The sequence below is a fragment of the Carlito syrichta genome, unplaced genomic scaffold, assembly GCF_000164805.1.
Source record: "Carlito syrichta isolate Samal-C Ts95f unplaced genomic scaffold, Tarsius_syrichta-2.0.1 Scaffold297468, whole genome shotgun sequence".
In the NCBI taxonomy this organism is placed as follows: domain Eukaryota; kingdom Metazoa; phylum Chordata; class Mammalia; order Primates; family Tarsiidae; genus Carlito; species Carlito syrichta.
This window is the reverse complement of record NW_007241564.1, coordinates 120,836-144,388: the sequence shown is the minus strand read 5'-3', so window position 1 is coordinate 144,388 and position 23,553 is coordinate 120,836. Positions and strand designations below refer to the sequence as shown.

General features: G+C 40.9%; 1 protein-coding gene across 1 annotated transcript in view; it reads left to right on the top strand.

The window, feature by feature from the left end:
• The window catches only part of LOC103256884 (solute carrier family 22 member 4), a 44,350-nt gene extending 21,090 nt beyond the window's left edge, over positions 1-23,260 (top strand). The window contains exons 4-11 of the mRNA XM_008054658.1: positions 6,621-6,792; positions 11,233-11,359; positions 13,038-13,044; positions 15,170-15,257; positions 16,857-17,071; positions 17,967-18,149; positions 20,598-20,733; positions 22,838-23,260. Coding sequence (XP_008052849.1) covers positions 6,621-6,792; positions 11,233-11,359; positions 13,038-13,044; positions 15,170-15,257; positions 16,857-17,071; positions 17,967-18,149; positions 20,598-20,733; positions 22,838-22,913 — 1,004 coding nt within the window. The 3' untranslated portion in view covers positions 22,914-23,260. The remainder of the gene's footprint in view (positions 1-6,620; positions 6,793-11,232; positions 11,360-13,037; positions 13,045-15,169; positions 15,258-16,856; positions 17,072-17,966; positions 18,150-20,597; positions 20,734-22,837) is intronic.
• The last annotated feature ends 293 nt before the right edge of the window (positions 23,261-23,553 follow it).

Genomic DNA, 23,553 nt, shown 5'->3' with positions numbered 1-23,553 from the left:
CACTCCTTTAATTATTTGTGAAGAGCCATGGTCCCAGCCTTGGTGTCTGAAAAGGGGAGGAGGGAGAAGAGGAGGTGGGAAGAGCATGCTGAGGCCACATGGTTCAGCAGATAACACACTCTTCAGCAGGCCCCAGGAGGAGGGGGCTTCTCTCCTCTCTGTAGGGAGAAGGAAGAGGGCAAGATCTCCTTGAAGATCATTTATGTAGAGGGCACAGGGAGCTTCAGGCCTGTGGTGCTGAAAACTGAGATTGAAGGAATTTAAGACAGAAACTGCAATCTCCTAGTACCCTATGGCCCCAAGAACACAGGAGTCTTGCACACAGCAAAGCTCAAGTCCCCAGAATCCACCTTCCCTATACTTGAAAAGTCTGACATGTGACTCTGCTTGCCAGACTCACACCAAAAACCAATAGACCTCCCTAAAACAGAGGAGTCTGCCCAAGGCTGGCAGACCCATATCACAGGAGGACCTGAAGATCCGTCTGGAATGGAAGGACAAGGAGTCACGGTGAAGCCAGAGAAGCTCTATCATGGATTGGGAGCAAGGTGGGAGTGTACCAGGCAATGGTATCTCCAGGTTTGATAGAATGGCCAGCATTGGTGCTTTCTGGGGCCTTGATGCCTTCCCTATGTGAGCAGAGGAGGCCAGGAGAGCACACCCCAGGCTTCCTGCAGGAAAAACCTGCTCTAGTGACCCTGACACTACTATCTACTTCCCTCACAGCTCCCCGTGCATATTGTGGTACACATACAGGGCTGAGAAGGGGAAGAGGGTTAAGGGAAAAGTAAGGCCATGAAGATCAGTCAGAGCCCAACTATGTTAAGCCAGTATCAGTAGGCAGGATGCTGGGTACAGCAGACTCACTATCAGCCAGGGTCCAGGGTGCTCACAGCTATCAGCCTGGGTCAATGCTCTAGGAGCTTCTCAGACTGTAGTTCTCTTCTACTCTGCTCCGCAGGAAATTGCTCACTTTTGTGTCCTGGTATGAGACTTGCTGTGTTGGATTCTCAGGTCTGAAATTTGAGTGCCACTGAAAACCAATCTGCCCCAGAGTAACTGGACTCCCCAATCAGTACCCGGGTTCGGGGGACACAGTGCAAGGACAAAGTGGCCACTGGCTTCTCTGCAGTGCAGCAGCGCTCTCTGGTGTTTCAGGGCTAAAATAGCCAAATTCCAGGCTTTCTTTGACTCAAAACCAAAGGGTGGGGTCTGAGCTGAAATTTTCTGTAGATGCCTCCACTTTTGCCCTCTGGCTCTAAGGAAGGGCTGGCAAGGCTCTGCAGTGATAATTCCAGTCTTAGGAGTCTTCACATTAATTCGGGAAGAAAAATGACTTCCAGTGCAGAAATGGATCCTATTCTTGCACTGCTTTTAAAAAATTATCAAGACTTCCAGAATTCATAGGAGGCTAGAAAAAGAAGAGAAAGAGCAGTGCTACCCAAAGTAGCATATGGTGGACACACCCGGAGGTGATGGCACTGCCAAAATGGTGCCGGTTTAGGAGGAAATGATCAAAAAATGGTCCACATGCAGGGCTGAGAAGGGGAAGAGGGCCAAGGGAAGAGTAAGGCCATGGAAGATCAGTCAGAGCCCAACTATGTTATGCCAGTAATCAGTAGGCAGGATGCTGGGTACAGCAGACTCACTATCAGCCAGGGTCCAGGGTGCTCACGGCTAGTGACCGGTGTCTAGTGACCAAGGACACTGACCCTTCTCATTCTCCAGCTCCCCTCATGAACTCCTTCTGTTTCCCAGAAATAATGCCCGCAAGTTGTCCATAGCCTTCTGGATAAAATGCCAGCGGCATCCTCTTTTATCCCACACAACCAGCTGCTTAAATGTATTCTGCACAAAAGGTAAACTGCCTTCTGTCTTGACTGATTCATTAAGTCAGTATTTTTCAGTACTCCTAACATCAATCCTCCCCCAACCATGCAACATTTCTTTGGGCATGCAGAACAATTCATTTAAAGCTTTGCTTCCTCAAATGTCTATATGTTCCTTCTTTTGATAAGAATGTAACTGATGGCACTTTCATTTGAAACTTTAGCTACCGGGAAGCTCAGGCAAATTTGAAATTTAACCATATTAATTATACAGCTTTTACCAGCCACATATTCTTAAAATGTTTTAAATTGAAGTATAATTTTATCTTAGTCTGCTTGGGATACCATATTAAAATACCATAGACTGGGTGGCTTAAACAACAGAAATGTATTTTTCCACAGTTCTGGGGAGTGGAAGTCCAAGATCAAAGTGCCAGCAGGATGGTGTCTGGTGAGGGCTCTCCCCTCGGGTTGCAGATGTCTGCCTTCTCCCTTTGTGCTCACATGGTCTTCCTCTGTGCAAGCGCATAGGGAGAGAGAGAAAGAACACTCACTCTCTGGTGTCTCATCTTATAAGGATGCTAATACTATCAGATTGGGACCCCATCTTTATGACCTCATTTAACATCAATTACTTTCCTACTCCAAATACAGCCGCACTGGGGGTTTGAGCTCCAATATATGAACAATATGGGGATTAGTAGTGCTTAATTCAGCCCATAACAAATTTGCATGCCATGATCCTCACTCTTTTAGAGTGTACAATTTGGTGGTTTTTAACGTATTCACAAAGTTGTACAACTATCAACTCTAACTCCTCATCACTCAAGAAAGAAACCATATAGCCATTCACGGTCACTTTCCTCTTTCCCTAGTTCCTGGCAACCACTAATCTACTTTCTGTCTCAAATGAACTTGCCTGTTTTGGACATTTGATATAAATAGGGTCATGTGATATGTGGCCTTTGTGACTGACTTCCTTCACTTGATGTTTTGTAGCATAAATCAGTATTCCATTGTACTAATACAACCCATTTTGCTTACCCGTTCATCAGTCATTGGACATCTACTATGCTTTTACTTTGGGGCTATTATGAATAATGCTATGAACATTTGAGAATAGGTGTTTTTGTGGACATATGTTTTCAATTATCTTGGGTCTATGCCTAGGAGTGAAATTGCTGGATCATATGATGACTCTATGTTCAACCTTTTGAGGAACTGCCAAATGGTTTTCAAACTGATCAGCAGCATATTTTTGTTCTTTTCTCTAAGGCACAGCTTTTTGTTTTTCTTTATGCTTTACTTTAATGCTACCATTATTGTATTTAAATTAAAATCAGCCTCATAATCTTCCAGGGATGGGTTGGGGTGTGAGTACATAAACATGATGCAGAAATTTGCTGGTATTCCTTGTTTGCATCACACTATGTGAGGGAGGAACTAGGGGTATCCAGGGAGGAGCAAGGTCTCCCTCCCATCTGTTCACAAGGAGCTCACTGTCTGGTTCTGCAGAGGCAGTCAATGCAGTTGCCACTGTGGGCGTGGGGACATGGGTCATGGGGGTGGGCAGATATTGCTGGGTATATGTAGAGATAAGAAAAGTTACTTTTGACTGGAGTGATCCGTGAAGGTTTATAGAAGAGAGAAGGGAAGCGTTAGAGGGAACATCTATTAATTTGGTGAGCATTCTGAACATTTACTGGGAAGGAGAAAGTTTCTGCTGTCTTTGATTTAGCCTTTTGGTCCAAGGTACTGTGCTTTCTCTCATGTGCCCCTGACACGTAGTGCACTTCAACTACGTGACCAGAATAAAGAAATAACTATTACTGAGAACCTACCATGTAGCCAACACCCTCCTAGGGACTTTACATACATTGCTCAGTCCTCATAATAATATCACCATAAAGTCGGGCTTATCAAAGTTACTCTAGTAGCAAGTAGCATCAAGGAGCCCAGGCTGTCTCCACATGCTTGATGGAGGTCCCACCCCAAGTCCCAACAGCTGCATCACAGTCTGGTTTCCTGAGCTGAGGTCTGCTACAGGTCTCTGTTGGCCACTCATGGGGGGACACATCCTGCCTTGGGTGAGATAGGCCCAGGGGTTCCTAGGGCTGGCTACCACAGAAGTGCTCTGAGCTGTGTGGAAGGGAGCTTGGTCCTTTCTGCATCATTTCTTCTTGGAGAGAGTGTTCACATTCAGTAGAGGTACCAGGCAGTGGGCAACACTTCTGGGGCTATTCTGGCCCTTGTCCTGGCCAGAACATATCCCTTTGGCTTAGATGTCAAAGTTTTACTCCCGGGAGATATTGAGAGGCCCAATCAGACCAAGACCAACCAGGCTTCACTCTAAGAGCAAAGGAGACATAGGGGGCCAGGACAGGGTCCCCAGTCAGCAGAGCCAAGAGTCACTGCAGTCATCTGTCTCACTGCCATATGGAAAATCTGTGGAAGCTACAGGCCATAAAAGATCTGCAAGAATCAGGCTTCTCTCCTAGTCTTCCTTAGAGGGAACTGGTTGGCCTCCAGCTGATGGGATGACCAGCCCAGGAAGGAAAAATGCAAATCCTCACTTCTGATGTGGGATTTGGCCTCACCTATCTCCCCTCATTTTTCCACTGGAATCTCAGTTGAAGAACTGCTTCATAGGGCCAAAGTTTCACCCAGGCGATTTTTTTCTTAGAGGCTGGACCAATATCCACAGATCAAACAAATCAGGCTTAAATCCTGTACCACTTATATTACACGCATGAATTTGGGCAATTGGTTTTATCTCTTTAAGTTTCAGCTAATTATGTGCAAAATAAGAGTAATATTAGCTTTTAATATAATTGTTGTGAAGAGTCAAAGAGATAATATATGTAAACACTTAGCCTGGGATTTGCCTCAAAATACCTGCTCAAAAAAAAATGCTAGCTGTGAAGAGGATGATGGTGATCAAGTTTAAGGAAGGGTGAAAAGTCAGAAAGCAGAAAATAGTGCTAACAAGGAATTATTTAGGTTAGTATTAATACCATCTACGCTGTCCACAGGAAGGCAGGGAAGCACATTTACAAACTTCGGTCTCCCATGTGCACTCTGCAAAGTCATAAAAACTCTACTCTGGTCTGATACCCAAGTTTAGAGAAGGGGATTATTCAGAACCCCAGTGGTATAACTTCTCTCCCTTCTCTTATCAAAGTCATGAAGGTATGAGGGAACGGGTCTGCCCTGGCAATTCTATGAGAGTCTCACTTGATCCTGTGCACTTTCTCTTTCCCACAATCAAATCCTCTGCTGCTTTACTCTGCTTAGGAATAAAGCACCCCCTATTCATTTCCATATCATAGTCACAGCCAAAGGGTTTAGAAACCAGGTCATGGTAGAAAGGTCATTAAGGAGGTAATAAAAGATCTGGAAATCATACACATGATCCTCAAAGAAGTCAGGCCCTATTCTTGGAGAAATATTTACAGACTGAGAAATGCCCTGTGTGGGTAGGGCTATTATCAGCATTATGAGATGCAGGAGGCACCTAGTATTGGCCATTTCTGTCGGTTGGCTTTTTTAAATGGCCACTCAAGAGGGACCCACTGACACAGATCTCTCAGTTCTGATGAGTGAGGGAGAATGAGTAGGGTGGGATGGGAACAGGTAGGTGGTGGGAATGAGAAACCAGCTGAAGTAATAATTTTGCTGCTTCTCTGGAATTAATCCATTAGCCTGTGTTCAGAGCACATAAACATGACCAAGAAAACCTCTCTGAAAAGCCAAGCATGAATGACCTTTGAATTATCTGTTTGGTATTTTCTGGGCTGCTTCTTCTCTGTAGTGTGAGCAGATCCCAAACAAAAGGTGGAACTGCTGCCATTGGCCAGATCTCTGCCCCAGGGGCAGAGGACCAAGCGTGGACTCTGTGGAAAGGATCTGGAGCTCTGTGATAAGATGAGGAGCTTTGTTCTTGGATCTCTGTCTCCAAAGGGCAGGCGACAGCTCTGGAAGAACTGGTGCCGAGTGATTCACTGTGGTGCTGAGCAGAGCAGAGGCCAACAGTAGCCTGCATGACCTTTCACAAAACAGTGCCTGCACCAAGCATTCATGGGCCTTTTCTGAGCTCTGTGGAGTTCATGGGCTGTGTGGCCAGCGCCAAGGCTGCTGACTGCAGGGGCAGCAGAACAGCTCCTGGCTTTCTTTCCTTGGTCCAAATGGACTGTCTACCTGGGGATGATCCCTGGGCACAGCATGGCTGGAGAGAACTCATCCTGAGTGCTGGGGGCCTGTTCTGTGTAACCCCTGAGCCAGTTGGCTCCTGTTTTTCATTTCTCAGGGCTCAAGCATGGGTAAGGATGTCCTAACATCTCAAAACGGAACTCTCCACTGTTTTCCAGTGGGCCAGTGTCGGTTTATTTATAGTTAAGTGTTACGGGAAAGTCCCCACACAGCCCCACTGAAGAGCCACCACTGTCTCCTGCTTCTTACATTGGGGCTCTTATTTTGGAAATGTGGCATTCTCAGAAGAGATTGCCTCTAGGGACTACTTGTGATATTTCTATGCCATGGGATGGGCTTTTAAAAAAAATAAATGTATTGCTCCTTTAAAAATCTCATGAAAACACAGCCTCCTGTAAGTTGACAAGTCTTAGATCACTTCCCACCTTCCTCTACCCTGACCACTCCTGCTCTGGGCTGAGAAGCAAATGCCTTTTCCTTTTTCTAAGTCGTTATAGTTTGGGCTCTAACTGCCACATAATGATATAAAAAACAAATATTAAAGTGAGTTAAATGCTAATACTCCTCCCTTGTTTTGAACAGGAACAGAAATTCTTGGCAAGTCAGTTCGTATTATATTCTCTACGTTAGGAGTGTGCACATTTTTTGCAGTTGGCTATATGCTGCTGCCACTGTTTGCTTACTTCATCAGAGACTGGCGGATGCTGCTGCTGGCGCTGACGGTGCCGGGGGTGCTGTGTGTCCCGTTGTGGTGGTGAGTGCGACTCGTTCCCAGACAGGCCCTCTGCTGCAGGCCGGCATACCTGGAGCACACCTGGAGCCTGGTGCTGATAGAGCCTGGGCTTGCATAACCTCCACTGAACTTGCTGCGGCCAGCTTCAAAGCCGGGGAGTTTTGGCCTCATTGTGGGTGGACCTGTGTGCTGGGGTTTGATTTTCCACTGTCTTACAAATCACTGTTAGCAGGAATTCCAATCCCTTTCTAGACTCTCCCCACTCTTATCTGTTGCTGGTGGCTGTTGTTTATGGAGATGGTGGTGTTGGGTTTTGTTGTTTTTAACTCTGCTCTCTGCTTTTTTTACTTTTTTCTCTCTACAAAATCTCTCTCTGCTCACTAATATAATTCCTCAAGCTTCCCTCTCGTGTGATGATCCGCATCTACTGTGTACCTATTTGTTGGCTATGTTTTGAAGAGTGAGAGAATTACTTTTTGTTTAATGAGTTGTTAGAGAAGCATTCTCTTCCCTCCTCTCACAAACTCCCAACTCAGTTTTGACACAACAGTTATGGGAATAACAAAGTGTGGAGATTCTGGCCTCAGTCTTACCCAATATGATTATTTCGGGTGAAACAACAGCAGAATAAAGGACTAAGAATAACAGAATAAGGTCTCAGCCATACTCTCTTTTTTGGGATTTCCCATTTATTTGCTTTTGCATATTTAAGCAAGAAGAAAGAGATTTCTTCCATTGGTGGGTCTGGTGTTTCTCTCTCTCTCTCTCTCTCTCCTCTCTCTCTCTCTCTCTCTCTCTCCTCTCTCTCTCTCTCTCTCTCTCTCTCTCTCTCTCTCTCTTATTCCTCTTGATTTGGTTTTATTATATCAAAATCAAATCTTCCAGCACTAATTGTTTTACTGAACTAAATGATTTCTACCAGCTTATACATAATACAAGATTCTTGATCTTTTTTTGGAAATTACAATTTAGACTAGATCTCATAGTTACTTTGTCCTTGGGACACACCCTACCTAGGAAGTTGTCTAGAAGGTCCTTTATTTTTCTGCAGCTAATAGGCAGCTGTAAAGGTTGACAGGTAGTCTATCTTGGCCATGTCTGACCAGACGGCTCAGGTGAACCACTCGAAGCCACTGTCTTCTGATGACCTCTAAGAATGCTATGATTTATCAGTATAAATTCTTGTCATGAGGTCTGCAGGTGGAGGGAGGAGCACTTTTTTTCCCCCTATGTTCCTGGAATTTGAAAGCCAGTTGGTTAAAGATTATATATTATTCTGATTAGGAAGATTCCTCTGGAACCCAGTCTGAGGGTCAGTAAATAAGGGCAGACCATGATCTACAAAGCTCTGCCTCCAAAGAAAGCACCCCAGATTTAGAAGAGCAGAGCAGCTGCTGATGAGAGTAATTATCATTATCATCATCTGTCTCTCTCTCTCTGCAATTCCCTTGCTCACTAAATTTATTGCAAAGGATGCTGATGACTAGGGGTTCTCTCAAGATACAAGATTATTTGAAATTATTTTCTGCCTCTTCAGAGGAATGGTTTTAATAACCTATGTTCCTGGCTCTAGTTGTTATTTTGGCCTAAGAGACCAGTACTTTCACATGCATTACAATCAATCTTATTAGTGCATGATTCTTTCAGAGAGAGAATAACAACAGAAGGGCTCTAATGGACCGTGCAGAGATTAGTAGGGATTGGATCTGTGCCTCAGGATCATGTATCACAGTGAGGGACTAGCTCTGATTGGTCAGATCCCCAGAAATTCCAGCAGAGAAGGTTTATCCCACAAGAAGCTTCCCCACTCTGCCCTTCTGTTGTCCGTGGGCTGGTTTGCGAATGTTCCCGGTTGTGGTCACACTGTACCAGGGACAGGTCTTGCCCCAGACAGAGGACAACCCAAAGCCAGCATTAACAAGCTGAGTACTCATCCTGAAGTTTAACAGTGCTCTTATCATTTTCCTACAAAAACAAAATAGCTTTCTTCTGAACATCTTGTCCTTGGGGCTTCCTGAAGCAATACTCACCAGTCTAGTGGATCAGGTGGATGGGAGGATGCTTAGAGCTGCTGTGCACCCTGCCTGCTCAGGATGTGACAGACTTTCCAGCAACACCCCACCTCTGTCTAATACGAATTAAATATACAGATACTATGGTGTACAGCCTCATTTGACACTCCACTAACTTTTGAAATGATCACCTGGACTTGAGATTGTATGCACCAACAAATCAAGGCAATTCAAAAGTAGAGATCCCAGTACCCCTGAGTACAGTGGGCTGGAAATGGGAGAGGAACCTACACAGGTGGTTTGGGGATTGTTTATGTCCCGTTTCCTTTAAAAGGCTTGGCAATAAGCAGCCACAGGTGTGAATGGAGTATGTATGTAGGGGGGGGGATAAGGCGTATGGAAGGAGATCGAAGATGCAATGTGGAGAAAGCTCTGCAATTTCTAACTGATTAAACATTAAACGTAGGAGGCCAATGATGGCCCTCAGAACCTGTAGAAAGGTAGGATATTTCTAAGCATAAACTGGTTGCAGAAAGAAATTGTTCAGAAGTAGGTATACCCATGAAGTACATAGTGCCTGCTTAGTAAGATCTCTAATTCTGCACTCTAATACAGTTAGCCATAGCCACATGTGGCTATTTAAATTAATATTAATTAAAAGTCAATATAATTAAATTTTCACTTCTTCAGTCATTCTAGCTCATTAGCCACATGTGGTTAGTGGCTATTGATTGGACAGCACAGACATACAATGTTTCAGAAGCTTTTATTGGACAGCACAACCCTAATTACTGAAGATCAGTGACCTAACTTTATCACAGGTCCTATAGGAACTAACTAAAGGCATATTCTGAAAAATGCCAACTGGGCTCCTTTTTCAACTTGTGCTAGGAAGCTGGGGTTAGTCATTTGTTTTACTTTAGGTTAATTCCTAATGTGGCTTTGGGGCCTATTAACTATAGGAGGACTCTGTATCTGCTACTGGTAACTTATTTTCTAGGTAACTAAGTACAGATGCTCCTCTACTACAGTGGTGTTTCAGCCTGATAAACCCAACATAATCTGAAAATATTGTAAGTCAATATACCTGACCTACCAAACATCATAGGTAGCCTAACCTATCTTAAATATGCTCAGAATACTTTCATTAGCCTCCAGTTGGGCAAGATCATCTAACACAAAACCCCTTTTATAATAAAGTGTTGACTATCTCATGTAATTTATAAAATACTGTACTGAAGGTGAAAAACAGAATGGTTGCATGGGCACTCAAAGCATAGTTTCTACTGAACATGCATGGTTTTCATACCACCATAAAGTTGAAAAATCATAAGTCAAGCCATGATAGATTGGAGACAGTCTGTACTGACAAGTAAGGAAAACAAGATCTGACAGGCAAATGGCTAAGAGATTCTGAAAATACAATTTAGGAAAGAATAGAAGTCCTATTATTTGCAACTGTATTTGAGGTATCCATTATAAATGTGAATAGACCATGTAATTTTAAAATTATGTTTTTAGACATTAAACAAAACAAAACATTAAAGCTGATCTCCCAAAAACTGGTTTAGGGACTCACTGACCTAGAAATCTTTTCAAAGTCATGGGGACATCTCACCGGTACATATCACCTTCACCTTGTCCTTTGACTATAGAAAAAGCTCAAGAATGTAGGTGCTCTGGCCATCCTTCACCCAATATACTTGTGAACAACACTAGCTGGGCACCAGGAATTCTCCTATGGGTGGTAATGCTGAAAAGACAGTCTGACCTCTTAGGGGACTTAGAGTCTATTGGCAGTGTTTCTTTTGTGATCCACACGGGCTATTAAGTTTTGGATAGCCACCTCCAGCTCCCCTGGCTTAAACACATCCTTAATGTCACCCCTTACTGTGTGGTCTTCGTCTCAAACACAAGTGATGATTAGTCTTATAATTTGATCAGAAAGCCGGGCTCGGTGGCTCAGCCTGTAATCCCGCGCCTTTGGGAGGATGAAGTGAGTGGATTGCCTGAGCCTGTGGGTTCGAGACCCGCCTGGGCAGCGAGACCTCATCTCTACAATAAATAAAAAAATCAGCCGGGCATGGTAGCGTATGCCTGTAATTCTGGCTACTCGGAAGGCTGAGGTGGAAGGATTGCCGGAGCCCAGCAGGCAAGGCTGCGGTGGCCAGGAGTGGCCACTGCACTCCAATCTGGGCAACAGAGTGAGACTCCAACTCAAAAAATAAATAAATAAATAAAAAATAATTTGATCAGAAGTTTGAAACTTGAAGGTGCTTTTATTTATTCCTGTGCTGCAAAATAAATATTATAAGGACTCCTTCTCAATTGTCTTTAAAAAGACAAAGTAGAATTTTACAAAATTAAAATCATCTGGGGGCAACTTATAGTTAATAGTGTCCAAACCTGTTGTTGTGAAAAATTATAAACTATTAAAAATGAATTCTAGGTTTATTCCTGAATCTCCCCGGTGGCTGATATCCCAGCGAAGATTTCAAGAGGCTGAAGATATCATTCAAAAAGCTGCAAAAATGAACAACATAGCTGTACCAGCAGTGATATTTGATCATGTAGAGGTAAGCATTTGCAGATGTTTCCTGTTGGGATCAGCTATGCAATCTTGATTTTATGGAATTTAAATTAATTCAATATTTGTTAAGAGTCCATTACGTACCGGCACTGTACTAGGCCTTAGAAACACAATCACGATTAATTTCTAAAACAAAATCTACCTTAAAGGACTGTTTAAGAATTAAGTATAATAATATATGTAATTGCTTAGCAATAGTAAGTGTTCATTAAATATTAATTCCTTCATTTTGCAAGTTTTCATTTTCCAACTTTTTATTGGCATTTCTTCAAACCATTGACACAGCTGAGTACTAATGATTTTTAAATGTCCAGATTGAGTGGAAAAATGCGTTTGAGAGCTAGTCTGGTCTAGGTTCCCCCAGAGTACCCTGAATCTTACCAAAGGCTGCAGAGGAAGCTGTGCATTTCCTTAGTCTTGCTATGTGTTATATCTAGAACCTTAAGGTCTGAGAGAATAGACTTGAGAATTCGTTCCTGAAAGCAGGTGGCTGTGAAGAAAAACGGATTTTCTACAGAAGCACCCACACGCCCTGACAGTGTGCCATACCCTGTGCCGTTTCCTAGAGGAAATAAGAAAATAAGACACAGCCCCTATGCTAAAGGAGCATAGAATGTAACTAAGAGGGGCCAGAAGATTGTATGAAAAGATAAATAATAACATAAAGGAGGAAATTCTAAGTAGCATGTTACTACGTGCTAAGTCCACTCCCAAGGAGTGGACACTATGTGACAACAATACAGAGACAGAGAGGGTGGCCCAATGGCTGAAGAGGCAGGTCTAAGCCAGGGAGAACAGTAGGATTTACTTAGATGAATGAAGAGGATGGAGCAGAGTATTTCTGGCTAGGAGAAGGGCAGGGGACTTCCCAGGACACCCAAAGAAGACTATGGTGGCTTCAGTGGCAGTACACATGCTTTGCACAAAAAGACACTACAGGCTACTTTTGAAAGCAGGACTCTGTGGAAGACAGTGTCCAGTGCTCACCCTGAGGGCTTCCTTCAGCCCTGGCCTTCAGATCTTTTCCAGAAGCAGATACTCTGGCTATGGCTAGAGGTTTGTGGTGGTCATGAACCCAGACTCTCAGAGGGCTACCAAGGGAAAATAAATCCTTTGAACAGGAAATCAGGAAGTCCATTCCCAGTCTTAGTTTAGCTGGATGAAAAGATAACATTGGGAGTGTCTCACACACTTTGGTCTTTCAGAGCTGGGTGTTTATTGGTATTTATTGGATATGTGGCCTAATTCCTATCAGATCAACCTATATGGATGAAAAAAATCGTAATATAGATAAAACATACGTTATGGACAAATGAGAATAAAGTCCAGTGTAAAGTCACATGCTTCTTACAGCATCTTGTTTCTTCCTGCCATGATGCACATCTAGTCTGAACTGGACAAACCCACTGAGGGAAAGGGAGCTCATGCTTTCCTGAGGCCCAATCATCTCTCCTGCTCATCTCTCTGGTAGGATCCTTTTTAGGAGGATCTGCAGGACCCTGTGCCAGCAAATGCAGCCTGTTCAGAATGATAGTGGAAGAGCCTACCAGATGCCAGGCACTGTGTTCTACTCATTTAATGCTCATGCTACCCATAGCTCATAGCCACAGTAGTAGGTACTACTCTTAGCCCCATTTTTCAGGAAAGGAAACTGAGGCACAGAGGAGTTAAGTGACTTGTCCAGGATCACACAGATGTTAAGCTAGGATTTGTTAAGTTCGTTCTCTCTGGTGCCAAAGTGTGTGTTTTAAACACTGTGCTTTCTTCCTTCATGTTAGAGGCATCGGTAGTAACTTGAACAGGAAAAAATATACAGTAGTGTCATCCTTGGCTTCTGAAGAAGGCCCTTCAACTTGCTCCTAGTACCTGATCCAAAAACATTTTGGTGGTTCTACCCAGGCTAGGGGCAATCACTGGATACAAGAATATGCCTGTCCTGAGGTTTCCAAACCTCACTGCTTATCACAATCACTCAAGTGCTTTAAGAATACAGATCCCCAGGCCCAGACCCCATGAAAGAGTCAGTGTAAACAGGCCCAAGGTGGAACCTGGCAATCTGCATTTTAACAAGGGCCCTTGGAAGCACTAAATGTTAGCGCCATAGGTCCTGTCTGTGTTTGCCACCCCAGAACCTCCAAGAGGACTTGTAGTTCCCACTTGTTTATGCAGTGGCTTTGTTTTGTTGTAATAATATGGTTATATTGCCAGGGGTATGTTCTGGAGCTATACACTCCAAAGAGTGCAGGAAAGAAAAGGCAACACGACTGTGAGTTATTTAAGTAAGTGTCTCATTATGCCTGGAAAGAAGAGCAGTCACATCTGGGGAGCACCTGCTCCAAAGGCAGGCCTGGCACTCTCGCTTCTTCCTCCATGAGACTCTTACTGCACAGGCACCATACGGCTCCTTTAATCCCAAGAGATTCTCCACCTCAGAGTCTAATAATTTTTATGTTAGTTTCAACTGTAGTCAATTTGGTTATCTAGGTTCATAACCCATAGCAAGTTAACATCAGCAAATTAAAAGTAAGGAGTAAAACCCACTGACAGTGGTGAAGAAATTGCCACTGACCACTGATGGCTAACATCTTTTCCTCAATGATGCAGTAATAACAATGATAGTTCAAGCTTATTGGGCATTCACCATGGTTCAAACACTTTATAAGCTTTATATATGTGATTTCATTAATCTTATCAATTCCCCATTAATATAGCCATTTTATAAAGAAATAAACTCTATAGTTTAGAGAGGATAAACAGTAACTTCCCCAAGGCCTCCCAGTTAACTGGAGTATGTTCTGATGCTAAGAGACAACAAGAAAGGTATAAAAATCAGACAGGGCCTCAAGGCAGTTTGAGACTACATGGCCCTACTCCTCAATAGGTCACACAGATCAGTGTAATAAAGGTCATCCTTGGTGATGTCTGTGGTCAGGGAAAGGCTATTTATCCATCAGGCTTTGTATAAGGATATAGCTGGTGTTATATATGTAAAAGCCTTCTGCCTAAGATGGGTAATAAACATTTTAAAGTGTCAGAAGACGCAACATACATGTAGATAGATGTCTTTGTTGTCCCCAAGTTCCAGACTTCTAATCATATTCAAGGTGAAGTGAGAGTTGCTTGCACAAATTTTCCCCATGCATCATGGCAGAAGATACAGGGGAGGGAGGGACCTGAAGCACCCAGTATATATTTATAAAAATTGTATATTTATTGTACATGTTTAAACTTCAGTCACCTTCGAAGTACTCTCCATTTGCTTTTCCTGTTCCTCAAAACAGTTTTGGAACTTGTCAGTTTTGTAGGCTTTTAGTACTTGTGCCTTTTTGTTTACTTCACCTATTCCGCATCGGCATAATGTTACCCTTTGAGGACTTTTTTCATCTGGGGAAGCAAAACTAAGTCACTTGAATTGAGATCAGAGAGGGTGGAGCATGGGAGTCATCCCATTTGTGGTCAAAAACTGCTGAACACTCAGCGTGGTGTGGGCAGGTTGTTCGTGCAAATCACCCATTGTGAAAAGAGCAAATGATGAAAGAACCTCAAAAAAAATTCACTGAAACCAAACACAGCCTCTCACAATGCTAGCTTGTTCACTGATGCGGATAGGTTCCTAGAACACTGACTTAGTGGAGGAAGCCTGTACTACAAGAGGCGTGCCCTCCAAAAGATAATTCTGGGGTTTGTTTGGGTTTTTGGGGGTGGGGTTGTTTTTTGTTTTTTTGGTTTCCTCTCGTACTTTCTTACTACCTCTTAATCTAATGGTTATTTGCATTATTTTAGTTACAAGCTCTAGCCCCCATGAAGCAGCAGAAAGTTTTCATTCTGGACCTGTTCAAGACTCGGAATATTGCCACAATAACCATTATGTCTTTGCTGCTATGGTAAGCAATAAGAGATCTGGAAATACAGACATATAGCACATAAGCATGCAGCTAATTTTCTTTAATTCAGAGGAACATCATTGCAAGACCTGGGTTTTCCTGAGGCCTTGATAAAAACTAAAATTATAGAATTCAAAGTGATTTAGAAACACCTTAAAACTGTTCATGGGATTGGATACTGAAAAAAAGGGAACAATATTTAAGTCTGCAGTACTGAGATCAACAGGGAAAGGGATACCCCCATTACTGATGTCATAGGGAAAGGGTTCCCTCTCCTAAAATTATTGGATTAAGTCTAATGATGTCCCTAGTACCTGAGGCAGAGATGCCAATTGAGCTCCTGTTTCCTAAAGCTGAAATGACAATTGAACACTAAGGTTAGAACCTGGGTCTCCACTGCCTGGATTAGAGCTTTGACAAGCTCTTGCTTGCCATTAGCAAACTTGCCAATAGCAAACTAACAAGTGGTTTTAAAACACAGAAATAACGAATTGGCTTTGTAGACTAGATTTAAGTTGTATTTGCCGTGAAATGAGGAAGAAGAGAAAAGATGATCATCCGAACTGGTACTTTCAGACTGCATCAAGTCTATTTTTAGGGCCATCCTGTTTTGCAATTAGAAGAGATCAGTGACAGAGCTTATGCCTCTGAATTAAGCAAGTGTGTACTAGGCACATGGCCTTCTTAGTTCTTACATGTTAGCATATATAGCTGACACAAATGTTCTAGAGCAGTGAACTAGTTCTATCTAAGCTGCTCTTGTTATTAAATGTGAAAATCACTAAAATCCTAGAACAATAAGGTTTAATTATTTGTTGTGTTTTAGATTCATTCTTGTGTTACCCACTTTTGGCCCACTATGTGTAAAAAGATCTAATAGTGTTCCTGAAAACATTTTTCAGACTTCTTCTGCTTTTCAGTCATGTTAATTGTAAGCAAATTTCTACACAGGGGCATCTGTATAGTGCAGTCATTTTTTCAAGTTAAGTCTTTATGTAGAAGTTAACTATAATGACAGGATATGCAGTCTGCCCTTCATGATACTTTGAAGCATTAAGGGACTTTCACTCTTTTCCCTAAAGTGAGTTTTACTAAATCAGAATTTACTGTAAGTGGATCCCAGGGTATTACTCTTGTACCTTCTTTTCTTTTCTCAGAATGAAATCTGAATTTTATCATCTTTAATATGACTGACATTTTTTTCTTCAAATAACAGCTCTAAGAGAACGAGGATCTATAAACTATTCAGAAAATAATAAAATTTGGAATCAATTACCTGATAATAGGAATTGTTGAATATTGGTATATAAGACTCGTGCTGTCCAATAGAACTTTCTGCAATGATGGAAATGTCCTGTATGAGTGTTATTCAATATAGTAGCCACTAGTCACATGTGGCTACTGAGCACTCGAAGTGTGGGTAGTGTGACTGAGGAAGTGAATTTGTCATTGTATTTAATTTTAATTTATTTAAATTTAAATAGCCAATGAGGCTTGTGCTACTTATAGGACAGCACAATCTAGACAAATTCTTGACCATCATGAAATTTTAGAGTGATTTAGGCCATCCTTTTGTCATTTTTATCTTTTATCTTTCAGGATGCTAACCTCAGTGGGTTACTTTGCTCTGTCTCTCAATGTTCCTAATTTACATGGAGATGCCTACCTGAACTGTTTCCTTTCTGCCTTGATTGAAGTTCCAGCTTACATTACAGCCTGGTTGCTACTGCGAACTCTACCCAGGCGTTATATCATAGCTGGGGTACTGTTCTGGGGTGGAGGTGTGCTTCTCTTAATTCAACTGGTGCCTGCAGGTAAGTTAATCAAGATTAGCAGCTTACCAGAAAAGACCCACACATTGACTTAGGCCACTTAGGAGTCTCTGCTCCCTGTTTATACAGCCTTTAGATCATAAACCATTCATGTGTCAATTACATAGATGATTGCTAACTACATGTAACTTCCTGTGTTCAAAGCAACTACCCTCAAACAAAAGAGTCAGCCCTGAAGAATCAGAAATCACTAAAGAGGAAGAATAACTCTCCCAGTCATCCCCTTCATAGAAAGACTTACCTAAATTTTCAGACCTTTCTTTGAGTTACAGTCATGATTCCTAACTTCTTGGTTCTTTCAAACCTGTTCTCTGAGGTGTAACTTCAAGTGTTAGAGCTGGTAGTACATGCCAGTTCCAGTATACATTCAGTGACCTTATGGTTTAAACTTTAAAATAGTTAAATAGCCCACAAAGAGATATGTGCTTTTCCTTTCCCCTCGCATCTAACGTTCTCATAATACTAAAATGTTAAATCAATAAATTATTGATACAAATTAATATACATAGAAATAGACATTTCCTAATAAGAAGAAACAAGATAGAAAGGGTTCGCCCTTCTCTTTGATGATTAAGCTTAACTGTCTTAACAAGCTAACAACATATCATGCGCTGTCGTAACAAAAGACAAGTGGACAAAGGTCACTGAATGCATTAATGAGCTAGAATAACAGTAGAGCAAAGTACAAAGCCACCTCTCACTCACCATCTTTGTCAGTGTCTAATTACTAAGACATTTGGAGAGTAAGTATTATATTGGGAATATCCTTATGATAATAAAAGAATTCCCATCAAAGAAAAATGACAATAAAAGCAACTGAGTTAAGAAAAGTACCACTTTTGAAAGCAACCCGATTGACACTGGGTCTCTTTTTCAGATTACTACTTCCTGTCCATTGGCTTGGTCATGTTGGGAAAATTTGGGATCACCTCTGCTTTCTCCATGCTGTATGTCTTCACTGCAGAGCTCTACCCAACCCTGGTCAGGAACATGGCTGTGGGGGTCACATCCATGGCCTCCAGGGTGGGCAGCATCATTGCTCCTTACTTTGTTTACCTCGGTGAGACACATCTTGTCAGTTTGTTCTTTCTTTAGTTTAAAACATAAAAGTAAGATTTTCATTGTGAAAAATTCAAATAGCATACAATGTACTAGAAAAAGTTTACCTTTCCTCTCCCAGGAGGAACCCTAGAAATAGCCAATATTAACAGTTTGGTGAGTAGACATTTTGCTTTGCAGAGCATATATACATATATGTGTATATATTTTTAAACACGCAAATAAAATTATATACATTGTTTGTAACTTTTAAAACTTAGCATTACATCAAAATATCAGTCCAAATGGGCATATATTGTTCTTTTACCTTCTTTCTTTAATAAGTACGTAGTCTTCCAATATGTGTATATACATAATTTATTTAACTACTTTCCAGTGAATGGTATTTAGGCCATTTCCAGGTTTTTGCTCTTACAAATAACATTACAGCAAACATTCTCCTATGCTGTTACACCCTTTGTACATTTATTTAAATATATTTGGAGTCACAGAAAAATTCATAGAAGTAAAATTCCTGGAACAAAGTCTACCTTTTAAAAATGTCATAGGTATTACCAAATTGAACTCTAAATTATTGTACCAATTTACAATGCAATTATTAATAGATGACAGTAGTTATTTCCCATATCCTCACCAGCAATGGAGGTTACCCAATTTTTTAAAAATCACTGGTCATCTGTTATGTGAAAAATGAATATCATTGTTGCTTTCATTTCTAGTTATTTAATTGTGAATAGGTTGAGTACTTTTTTATGTATTTATTATCCATCCTATTTATCTTTCAGTGAGCTGACTGCTCATGTCTTTTACCTATTCTTTAGTGGTTTATTCATCTTTCTGTTTTGTGCAGGCTCTTTGTAATAAAAGGAAATTAGCCCTTTGTATATATGTTGCAAATATTTTTTCTAATTTATCATTTGCATTTTGACTATATGATATCTTTGCAATATAGAAAATTTTAGTTTACATATGCTCAAATGTATCAATCTGAAATAATACCACAGAGAGATTTCAGTAGAATGCTCCAGGTGATGCAGTCCTAGTCCTCCCCAAACCTAATCCTCATTAAGGACTCTACTGGTGAGAAATGTGGACACACCTTCTTATCCTTCCTAGTCATCCATTAGTTACCTGATGGTTCAAACACATGCACACAGACACACACACACACACACACATACACACACACACACACACACACACACACACACACACACACACACACAAAGAGAGAGAGAGACCTCAAGATATATATGAATCCTCAGAAAATACATATACTAAATCCTTACAGAGAAAGAGAAACATTTTCCTAGCTAAAACATACTCTGCACAGCTGCCCTGGACCACCCCTGACACAGTATATTATACAGAGTGGTGTTAGCTCCCTTTTGTTCTCCCCTGTACTTTCAAACCATGCTTAGCTGGTCCAGTGATGGGCTGCTGGTACATAAGATACTGAGTTCAAGAGCTCTCTACTCTACAGTAGCTACTCCTGTTAGCCACAAAGAGGACTCAGAGAAGCTTCAGGATCAATTTTTTCTTATGTTTTGGGTCAAACAAAATACATGGGTGTGTTGTTCCTCTATGATCTCAGTATATATGCAGAAAGGAACCAAGAAGAGGATCTATTATTCTCCTGTTTGGGTAACACCACATAAAGAAGAAATTACATATTAAGCCATGGGCCTAGCCTTCCACTGCAGCCTATTTATTGGTCTGGGCAAAAGCCGAAGTCACACCAGGCTTATAATAACCAGTACCTGTCCCTAAAACATCGTGATCAACCTTTCTCTCAGGAGGGCATAGTGGCTTATTCTTATAATCCCAGCACTTTGGGAGGTAGAGGCGAGAGGATTGCCTGAGACCACAGGTTCAAGACCAGCCTGGGCAACCTGGAGAAACCTCATCTCTACAATAAATCAAAAACATTTGCTGGGCATGGTGGTGCACGTCTGTAGTTCCAGCTACTTGGAAAGCTAAAGCAAAAGGATAGCCTGAGCTCAGCAGGTCCCAGCTGTGGTGGCCATGAACATGCCACTGCACTCCAACCTGGGTGACAGAGTGAGATTCTAATTCAAACAAAAACAAAACCCTTTTTCCCCTTGATGTCTTCCCATCTCCCATATTGAATTACCTCCACTCTAAGAGGAGAACTTTGGTAGGCAAAGACTTCTATCAAAGGAACATCGGTCTGTCACCAAGATTAAGAAGTAACTTAGCATGTACCAGTTGACAGGAAAAATGAAAAACCTTACGATGATGTAAAATGATTATAGAAATGCACAATGTCATGTCAAAAGAAACTGTGATATTTTGCTTACTTTTTTCTTCTGAAAATGTTCCGATTTGAAACTACTCTCCTGTCTTGTTTGCCATCTTCACAAAATGACTCTCAAAAGCGTCCAGAGAATCCCTGTATCTAATTGATATTATGTCTGGTGCTTTACAGGTGCTTACAACAGACTTCTGCCCTACATTGTCATGGGCAGTCTGACTGTCCTGATTGGTATCATCACCCTTTTTTTCCCTGAAAGCTTGGGAATGACTCTACCAGAGACTTTAGAGGAGATGCAGAAAGTGAAAGGGTAAGTGGAACTCAACAAAATGATACCAAAATTCCTCAGGAAGACAAAACATGCAAAAATAGGAAAGTCCTGAAAAAAGAAATTGAATACATAGAAACTAGCTCTATCAGATATTAAAACATATTACTAAGCATAGTAATTATAACAGTGTAACAGTTAATGGTATCGAAGTAGAAGCCAATGAAATAAGATAGAGTTCAGGATAAAACTCGAGAAAATATGAAATTTTAGTATGTAATAAAAAGTAGCAAAATCAGTGGGGAAAAGTTAGATTATTCAGTAAAAGGGTGTTAGAACATTCAGCTGGATATTTTAAATAATAAAGAAGTTAAACTTTACAAAATACACCAAAATAAAATCCAGAAAGATTAAAATTTTAAGCCTAAAAACATAAAACCAAAAATGTAAAAAAAGAACATAAATATTTTTATAGTATTTAAAGAAGATCTTTCTGAGCATAATATGAAAATTAAAGAGCCATAAAAGAAAATATTTATATATCTGATTATATAATTTAAAAATTATTAGCAAGACAAAAAGAAACCATAAAGACAAAAGTTAACAAGCCAGGGGGAAATGTTTGCAACACAAAATAGAGACATAAGACTTACATACCTAATATACAAAAAGCTCTTAGCTATCAGTGGGAAAAGACAAAACACAAGAGGAAAACTAGCAGAGGACAGGAACAGGCAGTTTACAGAAGAGAAAACTTAAGTGTCCAATACACACAGGAAAAAAATTATTTATTCACATTAATAAAGAAATGTAAAATAAAACAATATCATTTTTGGGCATATGAGGTTGTGCAAGATTCTTCTTCCTGACGCCAACCAATTCTGACATCTATGGAGTGTCCTACGGTTCTGCTCAGTTGTGACATTACCCGAAGTTAGCATCAGACTCCGCAGGTTTACAGGCTCAGTACCACAGTACTGCCCTCACCTCACTCGCAAGTATTGGGTCTCCAGGTTACCCAACGTCTGTTGACTGGCTACAGAGCCTAGGGTTCCAACAGCTTCTAGAATGACTCACAGTGTTCCAGAGAACAATTACTAATTGTGGTTTATTATAAAGGATACAGATGAACAGTTAGATGAAGAGGTTCACAGGGTGGGATCTGAAAAGGCACTTCTGTCCCCGTGGAGTTGGGGTGTACTACCCTCCTGGCACACAGATGTATTCACCAACTCAGAAACCTGCCACGCTCCATCATTTAGGGGTTTTCATGGAGTTCTCAGCACTTTGTCACAATTGATTATTAAGTCTATCTCCAATCTCCTCTCCCAGAGGTTAGAAAGAGGGTGGGGCTGAAAGTTCCAGGCTTCTAGGTAAGCCTTGGCCTTTCTGGTGGTCAGCCTCCATTCTGAAGCTATCTAAGGGTCCTGCCAAGAGTTGTCTCATTAGAACCTCTTATCACCCTTATCACTCTGGAAATTATAAGGGATGTAGGCTCTCTGTCAGGAACCAGAGACAAAGACCAATATATTTTCTCTGACACCAAAGCATATCAAACATTTAAAAGATTAGTGGTATGGTAGGAGAAGTTTGGCATATAGAGTAACAATCCCTGGTTTCAAATCCCAAATCTACTGCATAAATTTGGACAAATAACTTAATTTTCACTAAACCTCAGTATTCCCATCTGTTATATAGGAAAATTCCATATGACTATCTTGAGGTTATAAAAGATAAACTCCTTACTAAAGTGTTCTCAGTACCTGGCCATGATTAAGATAAGTCTACATATGAATGGATTCTGATCCCTGACAAACATGTACAGCAAAAGTTGCCCATTTTTGATAAGTTGTATTCTTCTAATGATATAACTACTTCAATATCAACTTTAATTGACAAGAATGTCATGCTCATCCATTTATCCTTTCCTCAGGGATAAATTTAAATTCTGGGGTTTACGGTTAGTTGAGAAAATGGCTCTAGAGTTTTTAAATAATACAATACTAGATCTACACTCATTAGGCTCTTATTTGAGTTCAAATAATTACTTGTTCATTAATTGGAGAAATGTTTCTCAGTTCCAGTTTGGCATTTTGTGGAGAAAAGTCCTGAATATTTAATTTTTTGGCATCTATTTTATTTTCAGGTTCAGATCTGGAAAAAAGCCAAGAGATTCAATGGAGAGGGAAGAAAATCCCAAGGTTCTAATAACTGCATTCTGATAAAAAAAAAATTTCTGCTTCATTTGGTAAACTGAAAAACATAAATAAGACTCTGTGAAGAAACCAAAGCCTTTCCTGCTGAAATGGACTGACTGTAGCAACTGACACTAAAATGGACCTTACTATCTAGAAATGCTTGTCATATAGTAAACTCTGAACCATCCTTCCAGATAATGTCCTAACTAACTATTTTTAGACAGCCTCCTTACTAATTAATTCAATGAAATTGATTTGTAAGATTTTTTGAAAATGTGTTAGTCAAGGACTGGTAAAGTACATATAAAGATTAACATTCTTTTCCAAACATAAGAACACTACCTAAATAAAAAGAATGTCATTATATTAACACAACTATTAGATGCAATTGTGTGTATGTCTGTGTACATGTGAAAGATAAACCAGCACATTCAAAATTATAGTAGTTCTCGAAATGAACCAAATGATTATATGCGGTATTCCTATCCAGAAATCCTCAAACACCCCTTTGAGAGGAATTGATGACTGTTAGAGGAAAAAACAAAATTTTTCCCTTCTCTCACAATCAACACAGAATACTTCTGTGACCAGATTGAGGGTGGGGGTACCCATATACCAAGCAATTTTCCAGTGGACATCAACTGGGTGTCCTATCATTCAAATC